General features: G+C 35.4%; 1 protein-coding gene across 1 annotated transcript in view; it reads left to right on the top strand.

The window, feature by feature from the left end:
• Positions 1 to 22,739, top strand: part of LOC132561604 (phospholipid-transporting ATPase ABCA1-like) — a 37,641-nt gene extending 14,902 nt beyond the window's left edge. The window contains exons 22-49 of the mRNA XM_060226306.1: positions 122 to 259; positions 959 to 1,284; positions 1,473 to 1,578; positions 1,688 to 1,896; positions 2,361 to 2,448; positions 2,615 to 2,749; positions 3,521 to 3,553; positions 4,746 to 4,909; positions 6,910 to 7,052; positions 7,402 to 7,503; positions 7,816 to 7,937; positions 8,621 to 8,741; positions 9,068 to 9,209; positions 9,466 to 9,635; positions 12,040 to 12,217; positions 12,987 to 13,102; positions 13,437 to 13,587; positions 13,798 to 13,921; positions 14,154 to 14,428; positions 14,634 to 14,815; positions 15,511 to 15,652; positions 16,040 to 16,174; positions 17,005 to 17,108; positions 18,321 to 18,413; positions 18,823 to 19,063; positions 20,059 to 20,131; positions 20,513 to 20,623; positions 21,005 to 22,739. Coding sequence (XP_060082289.1) covers positions 122 to 259; positions 959 to 1,284; positions 1,473 to 1,578; positions 1,688 to 1,896; positions 2,361 to 2,448; positions 2,615 to 2,749; positions 3,521 to 3,553; positions 4,746 to 4,909; positions 6,910 to 7,052; positions 7,402 to 7,503; positions 7,816 to 7,937; positions 8,621 to 8,741; positions 9,068 to 9,209; positions 9,466 to 9,635; positions 12,040 to 12,217; positions 12,987 to 13,102; positions 13,437 to 13,587; positions 13,798 to 13,921; positions 14,154 to 14,428; positions 14,634 to 14,815; positions 15,511 to 15,652; positions 16,040 to 16,174; positions 17,005 to 17,108; positions 18,321 to 18,413; positions 18,823 to 19,063; positions 20,059 to 20,131; positions 20,513 to 20,623; positions 21,005 to 21,171 — 4,091 coding nt within the window. The 3' untranslated portion in view covers positions 21,172 to 22,739. The remainder of the gene's footprint in view (positions 1 to 121; positions 260 to 958; positions 1,285 to 1,472; positions 1,579 to 1,687; positions 1,897 to 2,360; positions 2,449 to 2,614; positions 2,750 to 3,520; positions 3,554 to 4,745; positions 4,910 to 6,909; positions 7,053 to 7,401; positions 7,504 to 7,815; positions 7,938 to 8,620; positions 8,742 to 9,067; positions 9,210 to 9,465; positions 9,636 to 12,039; positions 12,218 to 12,986; positions 13,103 to 13,436; positions 13,588 to 13,797; positions 13,922 to 14,153; positions 14,429 to 14,633; positions 14,816 to 15,510; positions 15,653 to 16,039; positions 16,175 to 17,004; positions 17,109 to 18,320; positions 18,414 to 18,822; positions 19,064 to 20,058; positions 20,132 to 20,512; positions 20,624 to 21,004) is intronic.
• Positions 22,740 to 24,471: the final 1,732 nt, after the last annotated feature.

Consider the following 24,471-nt stretch of genomic DNA (forward strand, 5'->3'; position numbering starts at 1 on the left):
GTTGGTCAGGAAAACATAACCAAAAATCCTCAAAATTCATTGTTTGTTTATGATGTAAGCGAAAAAACATCTTTTAAATTATGACGGTTTGACAATTAAAATATTGATGTTTTTATAATAGGTGGTATGAAGAGGAAGCTCTCAGTTGCCATAGCATTCTGTGGAAATGCCAAAACTGTTATCTTAGACGAACCAACAGCTGGAGTTGATCCTTATGCCAGACGGTCTATTTGGGAACTCCTCTTCAAAGTTAAGAAAAGTAAGTATGGATGCCACCCAGTGGTTATATTTCAGGACCTTTGTGAGATATCCCTCTGAAATAATTTTTATTGAACTATTTTAAGTTTTCAATGCATTAGTATTTATATAGTGGTTTACTTTAATCACTTGTCACTCTATCCTGGATATGGATGTTTATCAATTATCACATAAAAGCTACATATTAAAAGCAATAAAAGTCCTTTATACAGAAATAGGTATGACATTTCAATATGTTTTACCAGATCCTAAGTTAAAAGTCCAAGAAAAAAAGCAGGAAGTTGCATTGATGAGTATTGATACTTGAAGTTGAAATCAGGTCTTAAAAACAGTAATAACCTGCTGTTTCTAAAATCAGTAACCACGAATGAATATGTTTAATATTGACACACATGTGACCATATCTTGACCAATCACAGCTTTTGAAGTATAGCCTTTGTCTACAAAGCATACATATTTATACCACATGCTAAGTGAGATAGGGTGAAGGTGGAAACATCTATACCACATGCTAAGTGAGATAGGGTGATGGTGGAATTATGTCCTTTCTTTTTGTCACCCTTTACCTTTGTGACATGTTGGATAGTATATAACACGAATCAGTCTAATGTGGATGTATTTCAGGAGTGACTCTCAAATAAGTGCTATACCGTAGTTAATTTTGAATGATATTTCTTATGTGCCCAAACGTTCTTTGTAGACCGTACAATTCTGCTGTCCACCCATCACATGGATGAAGCTGATGTCCTTGGAGACAGAATAGCTATCATATCACAGGGCAAGCTCTGCTGCTGTGGCTCCAGTCTCTTTCTCAAGTCCGTTTATGGCAATGGCTATTATCTCACCATGGTGCAATCTAATGGAGATGATCAGGATGATGATTCTGATGATTTAGAGGACAGAAAGGATGCCATTAAACCTTCAGGGAAGTATGACAGATTAAATAGCTTCCAGATGGAAGAGAGACCAATGTCTGGTGGCAGTATCATCTCAGGCAACAGCACCAGGACTATCAAGCAAGTCGAGGTAGGGAAAAACTCTGAAAAACATATTTGATGTATAAATTTAACTTTTTGAGGTAAAGAAAGAGAGCTAACATTGAAGTCTGTACTTTGATTAATCTAGGTGTCCTTTTATCTTCACTGAATGTTTTGATATGAAAATGACTTATGTACTGGTAGCTATATATATTAAGTGTTGTGTTCTTTTAACAGCCTTCCATGTCAGAGACTGCAGATGAGGGTTATGCTGATAGTAACACAGAGAGAAGTGATAGTGACCCCCCTACACCACCTCCAGAATCAGCTACCATGATCCCAGGTCAGAACAACTAACAAAACTGTCCTTGAAATAAAATTTAAAAAAGAGAAGTTATTATTTCATAGTCTGTATCAGTTATATTTAATGCATTGTTTTTATTTGATTACAGGTTTTAGTGTAGAACGTGTGGCAGCATTTGTGAGGAAGTATGTAGCTAAGGCACGGCTTGTAGAAGATAACAATGCTGAGCTGACATTCCAGCTCCCTGAGCAGGCAGCACATGAAGGAAAGTTTCAGAAAATGTTCAAAGCTCTGGAACATTGTCACAAGGACCTTGGCATCTCAAGCTTTGGTATCTCTGACACAAGTCTTGAGGAGGTATGTTATCGAAGGAATAGAAAAAATTATGCTATTTATCACAGTTAGTTATTTGTCATCAAGTTTCCCTGGATGAAAACTAGTGAAGAGGCTTTCATTGAATTATGCAGGAAGCTTTCATGATCCAATGAATTTCAATATTTTATGGGTAAGCAATTTGTGATTTCTGAAAAATTAGGTGATATTGTAAAAATGTTTTATTTGAGGATTTTTATTTTTTGATAACCTATTGGCACTATGGGTAGACTGTAAAATCACCATGGTAACAAGTTGTCAATAAGAAAATTGCAATGTTAAACAATGAAATTAGTATTACTTAATTTTTGAAATATTTGTTCAGAAAAGTGTAATGGTATTCATTGAGAGTAGTGAATATAATATGTATATGTGGTACTTTTAAGACTTAATGAAGTCTGTGCTGGGTGATTTTGTGAAAGTCCATCTATGTAAAATTCTACTTGAAGGTTTTCCTGAAAGTCACAGAGGAACATTCAAAAGACGATGAACTGGATGATGAGTTACTGAGAAACAAACAGGAAGAGACAACAGACAGTAAGTAACAAGCAAGGACTGCCAATGTAAATGTTGATACAGAATGGAGGAAAATTTATTGAATTAATGTGCACACAATTTCCTTAACGAAATATCATAATGTGCTTGAAACTTCCTACTTATCCATCTTATTCAACAATTTTAGCAAAAAGATTTTTTTCTTCAGAGGGACGAATTGCCAAGTCTGTTACACGCCTGAGCTTTAGAAGGAAGAAGAAGAAATCCTTACTCAAGTCTTTAGCACAGGCATCAAAACGAGGAAAAGTTAAGGTGGACACTGATAATCTTTTGTCTGACACAGGTAAGCTGAGTTTTAATTCTGTGTTACTAAAATCTTAAACACAGGCATCAAAACGAGGAAAAGTTAAGGTGGACACTGATAATCTTTTGTCTGACACAGGTAAGCTGAGGTCTAATTCTGTGTTACTGAAATCTTAAACACAGGCATCAAAACGAGGAAAAGTTAAGGTGGACACTGATAATCTTTTGTCTGACACAGGTAAGCTGAGGATTAATTCTGTGTTACTAAAATTTTTAGCACAGGCATCAAAATGAAGGAAAGCTTAGGTGGACACTGATAATGTTTTGTCTGACACAGGTAAGCTGAGGTTTAATTCTGTGTTGTTTAGCTCTGATATTTGTTCATTTTAATAGGCTCTGATATCTGCCCAGTCTGATAGACTTGGGTGTCTCTTCCTTTTGATAGACTGTTATTTGATAAGGCACTGTGAGTTTAATCTTATTGTCCACACAAGATCAAAATAAACGTTCTCAGGACTTGGTTTAGATCTCTCCGTATTCTTAAATTTTTGAAATAAATAAAGACAAAAATTTTTAGATTAGATGATATTTTATCAATGTGAATCCATTTTTAAGTTGTCGGTCAAAATGGGTACGGGGAATTTTTACTGCTTAGAGAAAATTCTTTTGTGTTGTGGAAAAGGAAGTTAGAATGATGTTTGTACAATTCCTACGAATAATTTTTGAAACTAAAAAAAGGTTTTAACTTTATTGATGAACGTTTTCATAAATTTCAATAAATGATGACTTCTGAAAAAAATTCTTGTTCTAGTCACTTTTGCAGTTGGAAAATTGCGATCTGGAGGTAGTGTATAGTAAACAGTGTAAAAAATTGAGGCGATGTGGAATGCTTGTGAATGTTGCTAGTATTCATTTTTTGCAAGAATTACATAATTTGCGAATATGCTATATATTTTAGAGTGAATAGTTAAAACATTGGATTATCTCCAAAAATTATACAAGCATGATTTTGTTTTGAAAAATTTATTTTCAGGATTCTGTGTGTTTGTATAGTTTTAGCGTTAATGATATCTGTGGCTATAATTTTCCTCTGTTACTTTGCACTCCACTCATTGTTGTTGGTTTTTTGTCCATTTTGTTATTCTTTTATCCTGATCATGTGAATGAAGACGATAACACATATATAATTGTCCTGTTTTATATCACAAATCTATGATAATCCTACATTTGTTCTTTCTTCATATTACAACCTATTGTATTACTGACTTCAATGAGTTCTCTCTGTTTGGAATGATCAGGCCTCAAATTAAGTTCAGAATTACATTATTGTTTAATAGGTACATCAGTAAAATCAGACTTGCATAGACAAAATTAAACAAAAGGTTGCTGTTGTAAATATTTTGTGCTTCATAATTATATTTCTTGTATAAAAGAGTTCAACAAGGTGTGTAACAGTTGTAAAATAAAATTGATTCTCCCAACCTAATTGGGTAATAGTGTTCAAGCTATGACAAGAAGCTATAACATATAAGACATATATATATATATATATATATATCATGACAAGTTTTAAGATGATTATTCCTTTGGTCTTGAATTGATTTTATAAATAATTGATATCATCAAGAATTGTTATTGTTTATAATTAATAATATATATAATTGATGTTCTAGATAATTGATGTTATTAATAGTTGATCTTATTAATAATTAATGTTAGAGACTGCCTGGCAGTTTTGATTTGGTCCATACTGTGCTGTGTTATATAACCATAAAAGGCATGATTGCAACATAACAGAACAAACTGGTTATGTTTTAGAAATGTTAATATTTCATGTATAGATAGTAGAGTAATGTCAGTGAAATACTTGTCATACAGGTTTATATATAATTATTTGTTTATACATGTTTATATATAATTATTTGTTTATCATTACCAATAACCTCTTGTATTTGTTAGGCGTAGTGTTGTCTATAGCATATTAGATATTTGTTCAGGAAATATCTATCATTTATTTAAATCTGTATCCTTCACAGAGTCTGTAGTGTCTGAGGCAGTGTCGGAGAAAGGTGATGTTGGCTTTAACCATAAACAGATGTCAAAAATTACCGGGAAATGGCTGATAGTACGACAGTTTATAGCCCTCTTTATTAAGAGGTTCCATCGTGTGAGAAGGAGTAAGAAGGGTTTTCTGTGTGAGGTGAGTGTATATCTGGGGAATGGGTCATGTTTTACCTGGGGTTGATCATACAATGTATATCTGGGGAATGGGTAGTGATTCCCAGGGGTTACTTATACAATGTTTATCTGGGGAATGGGTAGTGATTCCCAGGGGGTTGATCATACAATGTATATCTGGGGAATGGGTAGTTTTTCTCAGGGGTTACTTATACAATGTTTATCTGGGGAATGGGTAGTGATTCCCAGGGGGTTGATTATACAATGTTTATCTAGGGAATGTACCTTATTTTCCAGGGTTGGTTACATGATGTATATCTGGGGAATGTACCTTATTTTCCAGGGTTGGTTACATGATGTCTATCTGGGGAATGTACCATATTTTCCAGGGTTGGTTACATGATGTCTATCTGGGGAATGTACCATATTTTCCAGGGTTGGTTACATGATGTATATCTTGGGAATGTACCTTATTTTCCAGGGTTGGTTACATAATGTATATCTGGGGAATGTACCTTATTTTCCAGGGTTGGTTACATGATGTCTATCTGGGGAATGTACCATATTTTCCAGGGTTGGTTACATGATGTCTATCTGGGGAATGTACCATATTTTCCAGGGTTGGTTACATAATGTATATCTGGGGAATGTACCTTATTTCCCAGGGTTGGTTACATGATGTCTATCTGGGGAATGTACCATATTTTCCAGGGTTGGTAACATGATGTATATCTGGGGAATGTACCATATTTTCCAGGGTTGGTTACATGAGGTATATCTGGGGAATGTACCTTATTTTCCAGGGTTGGTTACATGATGTCTATCTGGGGAATGTACCATATTTTCCAGGGTTGGTTACATGATGTCTATCTGGGGAATGTACCATATTTTCCAGGGTTGGTTACATGATGTATATCTGGGGAATGTACCTTATTTTCCAGGGTTGGTTACATGATGTCTATCTGGGGAATGTACCATATTTTCCAGGGTTGGTTACATAATGTATATCTGGGGAATGTACCTTATTTTCCAGGGTTGGTTACATGATGTCTATCTGGGGAATGTACCATATTTTCCAGGGTTGGTTACATGATGTCTATCTGGGGAATGTACCATATTTTCCAGGGTTGGTTACATGATGTCTATCTGGGGAATGTACCATATTTTCCAGGGTTGGTTACATGATGTCTATCTGGGGAATGTACCATATTTTCCAGGGTTGGTTACATAATGTATATCTGGGGAATGTACCTTATTTCCCAGGGTTGGTTACATGATGTCTATCTGGGGAATGTACCATATTTTCCAGGGTTGGTTACATGATGTATATCTGGGGAATGTACCATATTTTCCAGGGTTGGTTACATGATGTATATCTGGGGAATGTACCTTATTTTCCAGGGTTGGTTACATGATGTATATCTGGGGAATGTACCATATTTTCCAGGGTTGGTTACATGATGTATATCTGGGGAATGTACCTTATTTTCCAGGGTTGGTTACATGATATATATCTGGGGAATGTACCATATTTTCCAGGGTTGGTAACATGATGTATATCTGGGGAATGTACCATATTTTCCAGGGTTGGTAACATGATGTCTATCTGGGGAATGTACCATATTTTCCAGGGTTGGTTACATAATGTATATCTGGGGAATGTACCATATTTTCCAGGGTTGGTAACATGATGTATATCTGGGGAATGTGTCAAGGTTGATTGAAGTTCAATCATAACAATGAATGTTAAAAGACTTGTATCAAGGTTATAATTGTTATCATACCATATTATATAATGTATGTCTGCCTAGTAACATCATAGTATGAGGTGGTTCATGAATATTGTATAAAGTTGATGTTGATAATGTCAAAACCAGTACGTCGTCAACTTGACATAGTTTTTTACTGGTCAAGTATGTCCAGTCATGAGTAAAGTGATTTGGGGTTGAATTCAGATATCTGTGGATGATTGACTTATGGTGTTTTATGTTTCAAATGAAGAGTAATTTTGTTTGGTCACAGATTGTACTTCCTGCCATATTTGTACTGATGGCTATGGTATTTGCGGAGATAGCTCCCCCACTGACTGAGGAACCTCCCCTGGAGTTGCACCCATGGCACTATATCCCTAAACTGGGTGAAAAGAAGCTTTACATGTTTTACAGGTAGGCATTTATCTGTCTCCCTCCCCTTTTCCCCCGTCCCCCACTCTCAGTTAAACATAGGGCTAACATCATAAAACAACTAAGTAGTGTTTTTAGAACATTGTCTGCTGACAGGCTAGAAAAACTCAAAGGCAGTAATAGCGGGCCTGAAACCTCTTACGTGAAGGTTTTGGGCCTGATTTTATAAAGTGTTAAAAATTAGCATCCAAGTATTTTGTAAGTGTGAACAGTATGTAAACATGGATACCCCAATGAAAACCTCACCAGCATGATATTATGACTGACATTTGATTATTTTTTTTGTCCCAATGGTGTTTGATTACTAAGGTGTTTATTTCCTATTCTGCAGTATGGATGGCCTTGGTCCAAAAGGAGAGAGAAACCTGGAGATGCTTGTGAAGAATCCTTGTGTTGGTAATCGATGCATGAACCCCTCTATTCATACCATACCGTAAGTTTATTAAAATAATGCTTATGATGCACATCTCCCCAAACATCTATAAATTAATGATATCTAAAGCTCTTTTGTCTTTTAAAATATTATAATGTGTTACAACTGTACCAAGTGCTGATAGTGTAACAGTTTGATGATGCCTGATAAGAAGATTATGACTAGACATATATATATATATATATTGGTATGTGAGATTAATACTCTGGCACATGAATTTAGATGTTGGACCATAACATACATATTATGTTATAGAGAAATGTTAACATCGTAACATAGATCTTACCATTAATGATAGTTAAATGGTTACAGTGAGTTCCCATGTAGTGACGACTGGAGAAGCAAGGCTATTAGACAGTGGTCCTCACCTACCACGACCAAGGGTAACAACATTCAGTGTTCCTGTGACTCTGGCTGGCAGAGATGTCCTGATGGTCAGTACCTCTATCTCCCCTCAGCAAATATTACACACTCACAACCATGTATCTCCAGTATGATATCATGTCATTGTTTGTTGTAAAGTCTCTGTCATGTAAATGGTTAATTCCGGTCACATTAGTCCTATCTTTTCTTTCCCATTTGTCATTTTTCCTCATCATGATTAGTCTGAAGAGTCAAAATCGAATTTTTTTTTTATTTTTATTTTTTCATCCATGCCTAGTTTAGAGGTTATTGTATACATTTGAGCATAGGTGCTGGAGGTCCAGAACAACCTATTACAGTTATTCTGTACAACATAATAATGTGATATTGTAACTTTGTACACCTTTGACACAGGTGCTGGCGGTCCAGAACAACCTATTACAGTTATTCTGTACAATACAATAATGTGATATCATAACTTTGTACACCTTTAACACAGGTGCTGGCGGTCCAGAACAACCTATTACAGTTATTCTGTACAATACAATAATGTGATATCATAACTTTGTACACCTTTAACACAGGTGCTGGAGGTCCAGAACAACCTAGTACAGTTATTCTGTACAATACAATAATGTGATATTGTAACTTTGTACACCTTTAACACAGGTGCTGGAGGTCCAGAACAACCTAGTACAGTTATTCTGTACAATACAATAATGTGATATTGTAACTTTGTACACCTTTGACACAGGTGCTGGCGGTCCAGAACCACCCTATGTGAATCTACCAACTACAGATACTCTGTACAACATGACAGACCGTAGCATTAGTGATTGGCTCCTCAAAACTCACAAACGTTACATAAAGAGAAGGTAAAGTTTTACTCATCAGATCCAATAGCTTTAAAATGCGAAGTTGTGGAGTGAAGGTTTTCAAAGTTTTAGATGGAGAAAGAAATAATAATAAAACACCAGTAATACTGATGGCTACTCTGGCTAGACAGGTGTATATAGAATGTTAACTACTGTTAGTAGAACATGTAAATATATACAAGATGTAAATGGCAGATGGCCACCTTAGCTAGACAGGTGTAAATACAGAGTAGAAACGCCTAATCAGTCCTTATTTTTTGGTAACCAACATGAAGCAATCAACATGTTAGTACGTACATGACCATTAGAGATATATCTTATCACAGGTTCGGTGGGTTTTCCTTTGGAGATGTAGAGCCTATAGCTGTTGAGCTACAGAAAGCCCTACAGAACATGTCACAAGTTTTCAATACAACCTCAAATGACTGGAACTGGGTTCGCGACCTCTTCTCCGCGGACGTCAACAAGGTAAGTAGATCACTGTTAACAAGACTATCTTTACTCTTCAGATTTTATTAAGCGTTAGCAGATTTTTTAATGAAATTAAATTTAAAAGTTAAAAAGTTGAATAAAGGTGGAAACTCCATGCTTTCAGGATTTATTCAACAGAAAGGAAAATATGTTTTCATTATTGAAATCGTCACAAGGATAAATTAATCTTGTCTCTTGTCATATTCAAGTGAAGGCTGAGATTGAAGTTAATTCTTTTGTATTCTGTAATTAGGTATGGTACAACAACAAGGGCTGGGCAGCCATTGTAGCTTACACGAACGTAATGAACAACTTGATTCTACGGAGCATGGCCCCCAATACTTCAAATCCATCAGACTATGGCATTGTAACATTTAACCATCCTGTGGAATACACAAAGTCTCAACTCACCACCAAACTACTGTAAGTATCTGCAACAAATCCTGTAAAACACGCTCAATATCAGACTTGAATGTCAACAAGCCACCAAAAGTAGATATAACATGTTCCAAAATGTGACTCACCTGACAGCAAACTACCATAAGTCTCTATGACATATCCTCAATATGTGACTCACCTGACAGCAAACTACCATAAGTATCTACGACATCTCAATAGGTGACTCACCTGACAGCAAACTACCATAAGTATCTACGACATCTCCTCAATATGTGACTCACCAGACAGCAAACTACCATAAGTATCTACAACATCTCCTCAATAGGTGACTCACCAGACAGCAAACTACCATAAGTATCTACAACATCTCCTCAATAGGTGACTCACCTGACAGCAAACTACCATAAGTATCTACAACATCTCCTCAATATGTGACTCATGGGACAGCAAACTACCATAAGTATCTATGACATATCCTCAGTAGGTGACTCACCAGACAGCAAACTACCATAAGTATCTACAACATCTCCTCAATATGTGACTCATGGGACAGCAAACTACCATAAGTATCTATGACATATCCTCAATAGGTGACTCACCAGACAGCAAACTACCATAAGTATCTACGACATCTTAATAGGTGACTCACCTGACAGCAAACTACCATAAGTCTCTATGGCATATCCTCAATATGTGACTCACCAGACAGCAAACTACCATAAGTATCTACAACATCTCCTCAATAGGTGACTCACCAGACAGCAAACTACCATAAGTATCCTCAATATGTGACTCATGGGACAGCAAACTACCATAAGTATCTACGACATCTCAATAGGTGACTCACCAGACAGTAAAATGCTATAAGTATCTAAGACATGCTCTCTGTGTATGCCAACAGCCTGCCTTGTTGGTTACAGAAATTATTTTATCCTGACAGGCCTGACAACAGTAGTGAATACACAAACCAGTCTCTAATATTTCAATTTGATTTTACAATATTTTGATACTGTTTGTGACAGGCAAGACAATGGATTTGACATTTTTTGCAGTTTGTGACAGAAGAGTCAATGGAGTAGACATTGGGTAGTGTTGTGTGTGACAGGCAAGGCAATGCTGTAGATATTTGTATATTGTTGTGTGTGACAGGCAAGGCAATGCTGTAGATATTTGTATATTGTTGTGTGTGACAGGCAAGGCAATGCTGTAGATATTTGTATATTGTTGTTTGTGACAAGCAAGGCAGTGGTGTAGACTTTTATATATTGTTATTTATAAAAGGCAAGTCAACAGAGCAGACTTTTATATATACAGTGGTGTAGACTTTTATATATTTCTGTTATGTAACAGGCGAGCCAGTGGTGTAGACTTTTATATATTTCTGTTATATAACAGGCGAGCCAGTGGTGTAGACTTTTATATATTTCTGTTATGTAACAGGCGAGCCAGTGGTGTAGACTTTTATATATTTCTGTTATGTAACAGGCGAGCCAGTGGTGTAGACTTTTATATATTTCTGTTATGTAACAGGCGAGCCAGTGGTGTAGACTTTTATATATTTCTGTTATGTAACAGGCGAGCCAGTGGTGTAGACTTTTATATATTTCTGTTATGTGACAGGCGAGCCAGGGGTGTAGACTTTTATATATTTCTGTTATGTAACAGGCGAGCCAGTGGTGTAGACTTTTATATATTTCTGTTATATAACAGGCGAGCCAGTGGTGTAGACTTTTATATATTTCTGTTATGTAACAGGCGAGCCTGTGGTGTAGACTTTTATATATTTCTGTTATGTGACAGGCGAGCCAGGGGTGTAGACTTTTATATATTTCTGTTATGTGACAGGCGAGCCAGTGGTGTAGACATTTTTATATTTCTGTTATGTAACAGGCGAGCCAGTGGTGTAGACATTTGCATATTTCTGTTATGTGACAAGCGAGCCAGTGGTGTAGACTTTTATATATTTCTGTTATGTGACAAGCGAGCCAGTGGTGTAGACATTTGCATATTTCTGTTATGTGACAAGCGAGCCAGTGGTGTAGACTTTTATATATTTCTGTTATGTGACAAGCGAGCCAGTGGTGTAGACATTTGTATATTTCTGTTATGTGACAAGTGAGCCAGTGGTGTAGACATTTGTATATTTCTGTTAAGTAACAGGCGAGCCAGTGGTGTAGACATTTGCATATTTCTGTTATGTGACAAACGAGCCAGTGGTGTACTTTTATATATTTCTGTTATGTGACAGGTGAGCCAGTGGTGTAGACATTTGTATATTTCTGTTATGTAACAGGCGAGCCAGTGGTGTAGACATTTGCATATTTCTGTTATGTGACAGGCAAACCAGTGGTGTAGACATTTGCATATTTCTGTTATGTGACAGGCGAGCCAGTGGTGTAGATATTTGTATATTTCTGTTATGTAACAGGCGAGCCAGTGGCGTGGACCTAGTTATAGCCATCTGTATGATCTTCGCCATGTCCTTCATACCAGCAAGCTTTACTATGGTACTGATAGAGGAACGTGCATCCAACTCAAAGCACCTGCAATTTGTTAGTGGTGTGAACCCTACTGTGTATTGGATATCTAACAGTGCTTGGGACATGGTGAGTATTCCATGGTGTATGGATTTGTAGCTAAGGACACTGTAATTTGATTTTAAGTTCAAATAGAACATTATATTAAATAGAAATTATCAGGATAGTTGAGGAGTTATTTCCCTTCCTTGAATCTTGTGTAGCAGAGTTGAAATGTCTTAAATGTCTTCAAGACTGCAAGATTTAGGGGGGCAAATGACTTAGTGTTGCTGTAGAATATGTGTCAGAAAGTAGAAAAACACGGTATTTAAACTTCTAAAAACATTTTCATAAGGAAAAATGTATCTCAGTGCAGTTAGATGATGAATTATTTCCAAACTGAAGTAAATGAAACAGGTGATCAAATAGTCACTTTGTTGTTTTCCTTAACTTTTCATTAATGAGGGACAATCAGTTTAAATAAATATCTATGGAAACTTTTCTTATTATAGTTGGATACAAATGAAGACAATATGATCATATTAAGGTTGTTGAACAACATCAACCAGTAGTTTGATGATGACTTTGAGATCAGTGAAAAGCACTAACCAGCAGATTGATAACTACATCCGTGCTTGCTTGCATACAGAATTGACCCAATGATGTCTATATTTTCATTTCTGAAGAGTTCTTAATCATGTTGATGGCTACTGATGTACTTCGTTTTTTTATTAGTTTAATAATGAAGTGAAAATTTCATTAAAGTTGGAAAAAACAGCCATTCTGTTCTTATATTTTTTCTGAAATGTCATGTAGGTAAACTGAATATATAGTTGTGTGACTGAATATCACATTTCAGATGAGCTATTTTGTGTCCTGTGTGATGATGTTGTTTATTTTCCTGGCATTTGGACGAGAAGCATATGTTGGTCCAATGAATGGGCCCTGTCTGCTTGCTCTTCTTTTCTTCTATGGGTGAGTTGTTCTTTAGACAAGAATATTTTTGAATTATTAATTAATGTTTCATTATGGATGTTAACTTGTCTACCAGTGAGTGAGTTTGGTGTTCCCACTGAAGAAGGAGAGGAGAAAATCAGGAAAATAAATAATTTAATGAAAAGTATATCCTCTTCAAGATTGATTTTTGGTGATCAAAGCAAAAAAAAAAAAAAAAAAAAACAGAAAACAGAAAAAATAAACCCACACATTTGCAGTATATTGAGGAAAGTGTTCAATATGGCCATCCTGTTGTTTGTGTATAAGCATTGATTCTGACCCGAACACCTATTTTTATCGTGTATACTTTTAGGTGGGCAATGATCCCTTTGATGCATCCATTCAGTCGCCTCTTTAGTATTCCCAGTACTGCCATGGTAACGCTGCAGTCTATCAACATCTTTATTGGCACCACCACTACCATGGCAACCTTCATCCTGGAATTCCTGGAACAGTCTGATGAGGTTTGTAACGGTTGTGATGTGTTGTTGCAGACTTCTATGTATCTGACCAAATATAGACCTACAACAATATCTATTTATGGGTGTTATAATATAGTCAGGATAAACAACCACTTAATATTTCCAATGTCCTTTTACCATTTACTTGTTAAATGGAAATGAGATGGTATACTCTACTATACTTATGTCTGATTTTGCTATTGTACTTGTTAGGAGCTTAAAGACATCAACATCCTACTGAAGAAAGTGTTCCTGGTGTTCCCCCAGTATTGCCTGGGGCGTGGTCTCATGGATATGTCTACAAACCAACTGTATGCAGAGGCTAATGCAGAGTTTGGCAAGTGTCTTTTTGACAAATTTTGCTAAGTCACTTCTCAACTCTTTGAATTTGATTCTCTGATTCATGATCATGATCAAAGACATTTATCACTCTCTTCTTACTGGGAGTTCCCCCCGGGCTTATTGCAGGTGAAAATGGTTTATAACAGCAAAAGAGTAGATATAAATATGCTTCAAAATTGTATCCATTCAAAAGGAGTGTATTGTTTACAACTGACATTTCATTGTAGGTTTCTCATCTGGCGGGCCACCAAGTCCATTTGAGTTTGACCAGGTGGGCAAGAATCTTGTGGCTATGTTCATTGTTGGTGTAGTTTTCTTCACTTTTAATGTACTGCTGGAGTACAACTTCTGTATCAGTCGAGGGAAAAAGTGTTTCTGGCAGAGAAAGCCCACTCACGCCAGCTTGGAGGACGAAGATCCTGATGTAGCCAGAGAAAGGAAGCGTGTTATGGAGAAAAGAAATACTGACGATGATGTGTTGAGATTAGAAGGGCTTACAAAGGTAATTAAACATTGAAGTATCTTAATGGAAACCAATGATTAACCTGATATATAAATAAACTTCTTTATCGTTTGTCATTCTTGATGTTCTTGAAAACGAAGGTTTTGATATTCATCGATTATAGTTTTGTTGTTGTATTATCTAATGTAATACATATTTTCTATTGAAACACATGTAAAATACAGAAAATAATGGTATTCTCCAGGTGTATGGACTACGAGGTAAGAAAGGAAGAAATACTGCCGTTGATAACCTTTGTGTTGGAGTCCCAAAAGGACAGTGCTTTGGACTTTTGGGTGTCAATGGAGCTGGCAAGACCACCACATTTAAGATGCTGACTGGTGATGTCAGTGTTACCGAGGGAAACGCTTTTGTCAATGGCAAAAGGTTAGAAATACAATGAAATGAAATTTATATTTTGTCCGTTATCCTAAAGGACTCTGTAATTTCAAGGGATATCATATATATTCAGCATACTTAGGTGATGGTGGAAGCAGCAGATTCAATTTCAACATGTAGGGTTCTGCTTATTATGGGTTATTATGATGTTTCATTTATAGTTACATACCTGTTAGGTATATTTAATGTGTTAGAGTGCAAATACCAATCAATACACTGACAAGGAGTACATTTCACTCCAGACAAGTTTGGCAGTAATACACATCCATGCCCCACAAATGGAAAGGTTCAGATACTAAGAGGGACAACCCTGTGGTCTTATTTTTTTTTTGTTTTATTATAATTATTGAGTGGTTGGGTGGCAAAGTGGTACCGCACTTGCTTTTCACCTGGCCCTCCAGGGTTCGATTCCCGGAACGGACGTGAAAAGGTCACCTGCCTGATCACATAGGTTTTCCCCGGGTAATCTAGTTTCATCCCACAATAAGACCCTTTGGGCCATCCGGACTAACAGGTGTTTAGTATAAGTTGAAATAACTTGTGATTAGACAAAGAAAGTTTATATCATAACTATTGACTGGGTTTAAGTTATTAAATAATTCTTAAAGTGTATGACATAGAATTCAACTCTATTTTTGGTCAATGATACCGAAAGTGATGCTAAATTTATTTTATGTCTTCAGTATTCTTACTGACATGGTGAGTGTACACAGGAGCATCGGATACTGTCCACAATTTGATGCCTTCGACAATCTTCTCACTGGCAGAGAAATACTGTCATTCTATGCTAGACTCCGTGGTGTTCCTGAAAGGGACATCAAAGAGGTAAGGAGAATACTGAAACTTTCCACTATTGTCAGTACCAGTTGTATACTATCTGCACAGCATTTCAGATTTTCAGTGTAATCTGGATTAAAATATAGAATAGATTTTTAACCTGATAGAAGTCAAAGATTCTGTATTTAAAGAAATTTTCTGATGCTATCTTATATTTCTGATATGTTAGTTACAGAAAGAAATGATTTAATTCAATATATGTGAACTTTTCCTAATAGAATTAGGAAACAATTAATTGTGCATGTCAATGTTTGTATATTTCTGTATAACAGATTAGAGAGGAAAGCTGTAGAAAATTATTGAAAACTTTGCCATACTTCAGTTTGTATTGACTTTTGCACATCAGACTAATGGATGCCGGATAATTTATTACAGGTCGCTGAGTGGGCAGTGAGAAGACTGAACCTGTCACAGTATGCAGACAAAATATCAGAGGGTTACTCTGGAGGGAACAAGCGTAAACTGTCCACAGCTATCTCACTTATTGGGAACCCATCCATAATATTCCTTGTAAGTGTTTATGACAAGCTTTCTCATGGTCCCCCTTAATCATTTTCCTCATAAGTGTTTGTGACAAGCTTTCTCATTGGTCCCTCTCAATCATATTTCTCATAAGTGTTTGTGACAAGCTTCCTCATTGGTCCCTCTCAATCATATTTCTCATAAGTGTTTGTGACAAGCTTTCTCATTGGTCCCTCTCAATCCTATTCCTCATAAGCGTTTGTGACGAGCTTTCTCATTGGTCCCTCTCAATCATATTTCTCATAAGTGTTTATGGCAAGCTTTCTCATTGGTCCCTCTCAATCATATTCCTCATAAGTGTTTGTGACAAGCTTTCTCATTGGTCCCAGTTGTATTCCTTGTAAGCATTTATAACAGCCTTTCTCCCCCTAATCCCTAATATTCCTGTTTACGTTTTTCAACCTGATTCATATTTTATCAACTTCTCTCATTGTTAGTCTTTCCAGCATATTGCTGGTAAATGCTTCAGAAAAAACTACCTTTATATATAAAACCTTTCTGATTTGCTAAATATAACCCACTCCCTGCAACGAAGTTAAGGGAGTTGGTTGGAGGATATACTGGAATTATGTTGTCCGTCTGTCCATTCGTTTCTAGGTGCAACAATGTACTGGGTACTTTTCCTAAACAACTGAATTGATTTCAGTGATACCTGCTGGCTATAATTCTTATACATTGTAGATGTGTATAATATATTTAGGTTGAGCTACCTCCCATTTTTGGGAGGGGAGGGAGGGGGGTGGGGTATGTGTGGGTCCTGGAGGACAGTTCTTGTTTTTATCTACTACAATTAAATTTATGATGTCATGTTTATACAGGATGAACCAACGACTGGCATGGATCCTCGTGCTCGAAGGTTTTTGTGGAATTGTATCAACGCCATTGTGAAAGATGGCCGATCAGTTATACTTACTTCACACAGGTAACAAACTATTGATAATAACATGTACGCAGTCATAAGTGATCTCAGAAACAAGATTATATAATTTAGTCATGGCAATTAACAATCTGGCCATCAGGTCATTCTGTAATTTAGTGACATTGTTGCATACTTAGATAAGTTGATTCCATGCTGAGATGAAACTTTTTTCTGTTACTATGACTACAAGAATGCTCAATAAGTAAACATTCAATACATCTTTCCATAAGCCACCTTGTCTAAAGTCACTGCATTTTTTTTACATTTTGGGTGCAGGAATATTGTGTATTTCAATTTTGACATAAGCCTAAAGTGCAGAAATAAGCCCAGTTTTCATTTTGATATCTAAGGTCGGTTGGAGATAAGATCGCTTGCAGAATCCTTATCTGTGTATAATTCTTTAGCAGTTAGAAGTGATCCTTCCATTTATATCTGAGTTGATGTGGTCATGCATGTTAGTGCTGAAGTCAGATTGTTAAAATGGTCATTGAGTGGCCCAATCACCCCATGATACTGTCTTCCTAATACTTAAGCCGTTGAGAGGATGTAAACTTCACCAGTCCCAGAGGAATCATGGCACCCACCATTGTCACTATCCTTTCCCTTCTTTTTTCTTCTTTTCTTTGTTTTTGCTCTTAATTATATGAAGTTTGAAAATTCCTCTTATGAAATGGTGATATTAATCTTAAACTGCCAAATCCAAGATGATTGCCTGTTAGGTATTTTGTCTTTCTGACCCCAAATCAGAGGAACTTGCCTAAGAAATTTGAGAAAGCTCCCTCCAGTACTTTTTAAGTAGTACTATACTAAACTGTCATAGTGAATATTCAAGACAGCCAGCTGTCAGCCATTTTGTTTTTTGATCAGTGCAAAAAATAAAAAGGCACAACCATGGACAAAGGGGCACCTACATATAAAATTTGAGAAAACAAATTTCATTGTCAAAATCGAAGATTGTCGCCGTTCAGCCATTTTGTTTTTCTATTTCGTCCCAAATATACAAGAAAGATCCATTCAAGATTTTTGATGATGGTGAGCTTGAGATAACATGGAAACAGTGCTTAATAATTTGATAAGGCAGACAGATTTGTCAGGAGAAATTTCATTCAGAAAACAGTGTTACATTAAAGGTATAATGATTGAGCTGTTTATAAATGAATAGGCACAGTAGCTGTGTTATAAGATAAATATGAACCTTTGTTTTGTGTTTTACAGTATGGAGGAGTGTGAGGCCCTCTGTAGTCGCTTAGGCATTATGGTCAATGGAAGGTTTATGTGTATGGGCAGTACCCAGCATCTCAAAAACAGGTATGTCTCGTAGTATTGTAACTGTATCGGTAGATTTCATTTTGTCTTCTGTGGAAACTATCATTAGTTTTGTCATATATATATACAGCCAACTGTTTTAGATAAAAGTGTCAGATTTGAATATTTTTTCATATGAAATAGTTTAAGAATCTTTAATGGATACAATTAAGCTCTCAAAACCCTCTGTATACCTGATCTTTCATCGACGTTTCATTTTTATTGGAATTGAGTGAAGGTAAATAAGTAATAAATCATATACATGGAATTTAGACTAGACGTTTATGAGAGGGAAAACATGGTACAACACAGTGTCTCATTAACATCCCTGTTTATTCTGTAATTATAAAATGAAAAAATGTCTTTTACTTTTGGGTATTTTTTGACATAAACTTTCTGTTTGCATGCACAGGTTTGGCGAGGGATACACAGTGATATTCCGAGTAGCAGGAGAGCGTCCTAATCTTAAAGCAGTACACAGTTTCATCATGCACTCATTTGAAGGCACAGAACTTAAAGAAAAACACTACAACATGGTCCAATACCAGCTCAAGAGTGATGTCAAGCTTTCTGACTTGTTCAGACAAATTGAGGCAGTTAAGGAGGAACTCAATATAGAAGACTATTCTGTGTCCCAGACTACAATGGATCAGGTCAGTTATCCCCACCATGTCCCTTGTGTGTTATTTAACCAAAAGATATCATGTACACACCAATAAACTTATTAAATCTGTCTAGACAACATGTAATTTTACCCCGGCAACAAGGTTAGGTGGGATGATATACTGGAATCTGGTTGTCCATCCATCCATCCATTCCATCATCCACCCGTCCATCTGTTCATCTGTACATTTGTAGATGCTTCTCCTAAACTGTTGAATTGATTGCAACGATACTTGATGATTATAATTGTTATATATTGCAAATTGTGTAATCTTTATCAAGTTATCTCCCCTTTTCGGAAACTTATGCCCCTTTGGGAACTCAGTAATGTACCAGCTACTTCTAAACTACTGAATGGATTATATATATCCCACAATTATTCTCAGAATAATGTTGTTGGAGGCAGGGATATGGTATGAGTAGGCCCCCAGATGACAGTTCTAGTTTGATTTGCCACTTAATATCAATAGACAACTTGTGAGACAAGATGGTAATTAAGAGACCATAATTCTGGTGTGATGTTCAGGATCACATTGTAGTTGTGATGTCATTTTTCCTAGTGTTAAAGAGAAAGCTTAATGTTGATCATTCTTTTGGCTGTTTCTTTAATTGAAAATATGTCTTATCTTATAACCAACTTTTGGCAAAATAAGAAAAAATTGTAGTATGTATTTAACTGTGCTTCGTTCATTCTGTAACAGTGCTAGAATTCTGAACCATTTTGCATACCAATGAAGTGTGTTTATACGTGTTATTCAGTTGTCCTATATCAGGTTATAGTGTTATGCAATGAACAGGATGTGGTTAAATGCTCAAAGGACTTGTGCCATTAGGAATTAAATATTTTTCATAAGGTGCAGGTTCAGAAGATTGGGAATTAATTAAATATCTGGTGTAGATTTTGAGATAACTGCTTCAGGCAAAATTTCTCTTTTTATGATTTTACTCTTTTCACTTCAGTTGTAAACATTGTGTATTTCACTAGGTTTTCATCAACTTTGCCAAACTGCAGACAGACTTGTTGGATGATGTACCAGATCAAAACGCAATGCAAAAAGGTATGTCAAAACATAAGACACACTGGCTTGTGAAAATGTAATAAAGGTGTTTCAAAACATAAGACACAGGGGCTTGTATATGTTGAATAAAGGTGTGTCAAAACCACAGGGGCTTGCATATGTTGAATAAAGGTGTGTTAAAACATAGGACACATAAAGATGTGTTAAAACATAGGACATAGGGGCTGGTAGATATTGAATAAAGGTTTATTAAAATTTAGACATGTGTTTACAAATGACATATTTAATAGTGTTCCATCAAGTTATAAAGCATTATGTTGCTTCATTAATATGATACACATATCATTTAATTGACATTTTCTGTGATACCTGAAAACCTAATGTTAATGTCAGTTTTAAGATGTTCTGATTTCTGTGCAGATATTGAAGAAATCCCTATTGCTGGAGTATCTGGTGAGACCAACGTGGATGAGGAGAGCCTAGCGGGCAGTACTTTGGATCTAATCCCTGGCAGGAACAGAAGTGTATCAGGTGAAATATTAAAACATAAAGCCTTACCACTGGACTTTCAAGAACACTATCCCATGGCATAATTATATGCTATATTGGTGTCAACAGAATGAAAGTTTGATAGAAAATGGATGCTAAACAGTAAATTTTCGAATTGTTATTGGGTGTCAATAGCGTTTTTCTACTGGATTTAAATGTCACGAATCTTTCGAGCATGCAGTCTTAAGAATGTAGATTTATTCAACAGGGACCAAACAGTTAAAGGAAATTGACCGAGAGGAAACTTAAAATTTAAGTAAGAATTATTGAGTTAAAATTCTAGTAAACTAGGTTGTCAACTGTCAAAGTAGTTCCCAGTAACCTTGTGACCCTTTCATTTCAATACGATCTTTGTCTTTACAGATGCCGACTCGCGCCTTAACATGAAAGAGATTAACAGTCGGTTTGATTATACTGATGAGGAGAGTTTGGCTGGCAGTACTGTTGATCTCATTCGACCCGGCAGTGCTCGCAGCAGTCAACGCAGCACACACAACCCTGATTATTTCCCGAATGTGGAAATATTCTAGTTTTATCGTTGTTGATCGTGTTATGTATCCAAACAGACTGTATATTGGAGATCATGATGATATTGATTTAATGTATATTTGTATTTTAATGTATTGCTGATTTCAGAACTTTATATGTCAGATATTTTTTATCTCGGACCTCTTGTCACGGACTTTCGCTGTATTTTTAAGTGCTATAATTGTGGATCAATGATATTTTTACTGTGAACAACAAATATATAGTCTCAGTATTTACATATTTATCAAAGACATCCAGTAAATCCATCTATTACCTAGTATATGTGTTGTTGGCACAACATTCTGTAGGTCTTACTTTTCCTGATATTAAATAGAAAGATGATGCTGTGATTTAAATAATGCTCATTGTCCTGAGATTTTAACAAAGCAATTGCGATGACAACTTATGTATCTAACACAAACTACATACATCTTGTAAGCAATATTATTTTAATTTTCTTGTATCTCTATATTCATCTGTCTTGAAGAGACCCCATGAAAAGTGTTTGGTCATCTTCTTCACTTTTTCACATTTTAAAATGCTCCATAAAGTATTTTTTACCTTTTACCTCAACAGTGCATGTGCCTAGAGGCCATTGTTCTAAATATGAACAATATTCTGTGAATTACTCAAGACTTTATCTTTTTTGATATTAATATATTTATGACAGTCGAGGAGTGCACTTATTGATATTCTTATAATGTGTTTGTTGGCAAAACTAAATCAACATCTCAAGAATGCATACCTGTTGGCTATTGTTTAATGTACAGGTAAAAGGAAATAAGATAAAATCATGAAAATAAAAGAATAATTCTTGATTATGCAGAAAGAGTTTTCCGTCCTGATGATTGAATCAACTGCTGGACAGGTTATAATGATTTTTATCTACTGTTCATTAAATTGCATTATTTAAACATTCAATATGTGTTATTTGGTGGGTTGAACTAAGTAATCATGATATGAGTTATTTTAATACTTCTTTGTATGATGATTGATTAAACATGGCTCTATCGGGTGGTTATTGATTAAACATGACTCAATCGAGTGATTATTGATTAAACACGACTCAATCGAGTGATTATTGATTAAACATGACTCAATCGAGTGATTATTGATTAAACATGGCTCTATCGGGTGGTTATTGATTAAACATGGCTCTATCGGGTGGTTATTGATTAAACATGGCTCTATCGGGTGGTTATTGATTAAACATGGCTCTATCGGGTGGTTATTGATTAAACATGGCTCTATCGGGTGGTTATTGATTAAACATGGCTCTATCGGGTGGTTATTGATTAAACATGGCTCTATCGGGTGGTTATTGATTAAACATGGCTCTATCGGGTGGTTATTGATTAAACATGACTCAATCGAATGATTATTGATTAAACATGGCTCTATCGGGTGGTTATTGATTAAACATGGCTCTATCGGGTGGTTATTGATTAAACATGGCTCTATCGGGTGGTTATTGATTAAACATGACTCAATCGAGTGATTATTGATTAAACATGACTCACTCGAGTGATGATTGATTAAACATGACTCAATCGAGTGATTATTGATTAAACATGGCTGTTTCAAGTGATTATTGATTAAACATGGCTGTTTCAAGTGATTATTGATTAAACATGGCTGTTTCAAGTGATTATTGATTAAACATGGCTGTTTCAAGTGATTATTGATTAAACATGACTCAATTGAGTGATGATTGATTAAACATGACTCAATCGAGTGATTATTGATTAAACATGATTATTGATTAAACATGACTCAATCGAGTGATTATTGATTAAACATGACTCAATCGAGTGATTATTGATTAAACATGGCTTTATTGAGGCATTATTGACAAAACATGATTACATATTTCCTTGTGATTCAACTCGCCTTCATGATCTTCAGTGAGAACGAAATGTTTGTTGGAAACATGTTACGAAGGAGTATTATTATTACAATAAGTATTGTTTTCATTGTATACTCGGTAAAAAGATTTACTATGTTTGGAAGTTAATATCAATATAGGGGTGGTATATCATGTGATAAGTGATTGTGTATGATGTGACAGAATTGTATGTCAAATATTTAAGATATGATAAAAGATGGTGTCATGTGACAGGTGATGGTTTGTCATGTGATGTTGTCATGTGATTTTGTATTATGTGGCATTGGATGATGTAATTTCTGTCATCTGGTAGCGTAAGAAGTGAAGGTGTGATCTGATAGTTTTGTGTGAGATATGATGGTCAGTCATCTGACCTGTTGTATTTATTGTGGCTGGTGACATGAGGTGGTGTCAAGTGATGGCTGTCCTCATCCTATTACAGGGATGCTATATCTTGTAACATGAGGTTTGGTCATTACCGGGAGGATGTTTCTTCTGATTAAAGTTGTCTTATAATAGTTAAATGAAAATACGACTTAATGAGAAGAAACTCACAAATATATCAAAGTGAAAATTACTTCTGTTTTTCTGAAGTACAGGTATTGGTTCTGTTTGTCTATTAAAATCTTTTAAATCTATTCTGTTAAACGTTGAATTTAGAATCTATGATTAGGGGTACACATTTCAAGGATTTTTATTTTATTTTTCCTTCTAAAATAATAATGATTATTTGTGGAGCAAAAATCTTAGGAAATTTAATGACCAGTTATAACTGAATTTTGTAATTTCTACATAAATGAATGTAAAATACTCTAAAACATAATGAAAAAATATGTTTCTTTAAAATCGTCATTATTTTTGTATTTTCCTTAGTTGGATTTTCATAACATTAGTGTTGTTAACTAATATGCAACGCCATAGAATCAAACAGAATTAAGAAATCATTGTATGATTTATGTTTAAAGTTGATTCATGTATTCTGTGTCAGGTTATTGGCAGTTATTCAGCTATCTAAATTGATTTCCAAAAACAAGACATCATTTATGGTTTTTGAAATTTCTTTGTCATGCATTTTTGTTTATTGTGTTGTAGATGTTTTAATTGTGATGCGTTTCTCTATAAATTGCATAGTACATTGTCACCATGCCTGTGTGGATAGTTCACTTGCCTTGTTGTTTAAGTTTAGTTTTCATTCATGACATTCCATCATTTAATGTCTAAAATGACTTTGAGAGATTGTTTTTCTTATTTTGTCACTAGATTGAATTTTTAGATCCAATTCTTTTGTAATGCTTGTTTTTAATCATATGTTCTATCAAATATTTGATGTCTTGGACTAATTTGTAATCACCACTTGAATTTTTCAGACACTTACTGTTATTCATTGCACTGTATGTAGATATGTTTAATGTATTGA

Source organism: Ylistrum balloti, unplaced genomic scaffold (genome assembly GCF_031769215.1).
Source record: "Ylistrum balloti isolate Yb309-2 unplaced genomic scaffold, AGI_CSIRO_Ybal_v1 Utg369668, whole genome shotgun sequence".
Lineage (NCBI taxonomy): Eukaryota > Metazoa > Mollusca > Bivalvia > Pectinida > Pectinidae > Ylistrum > Ylistrum balloti.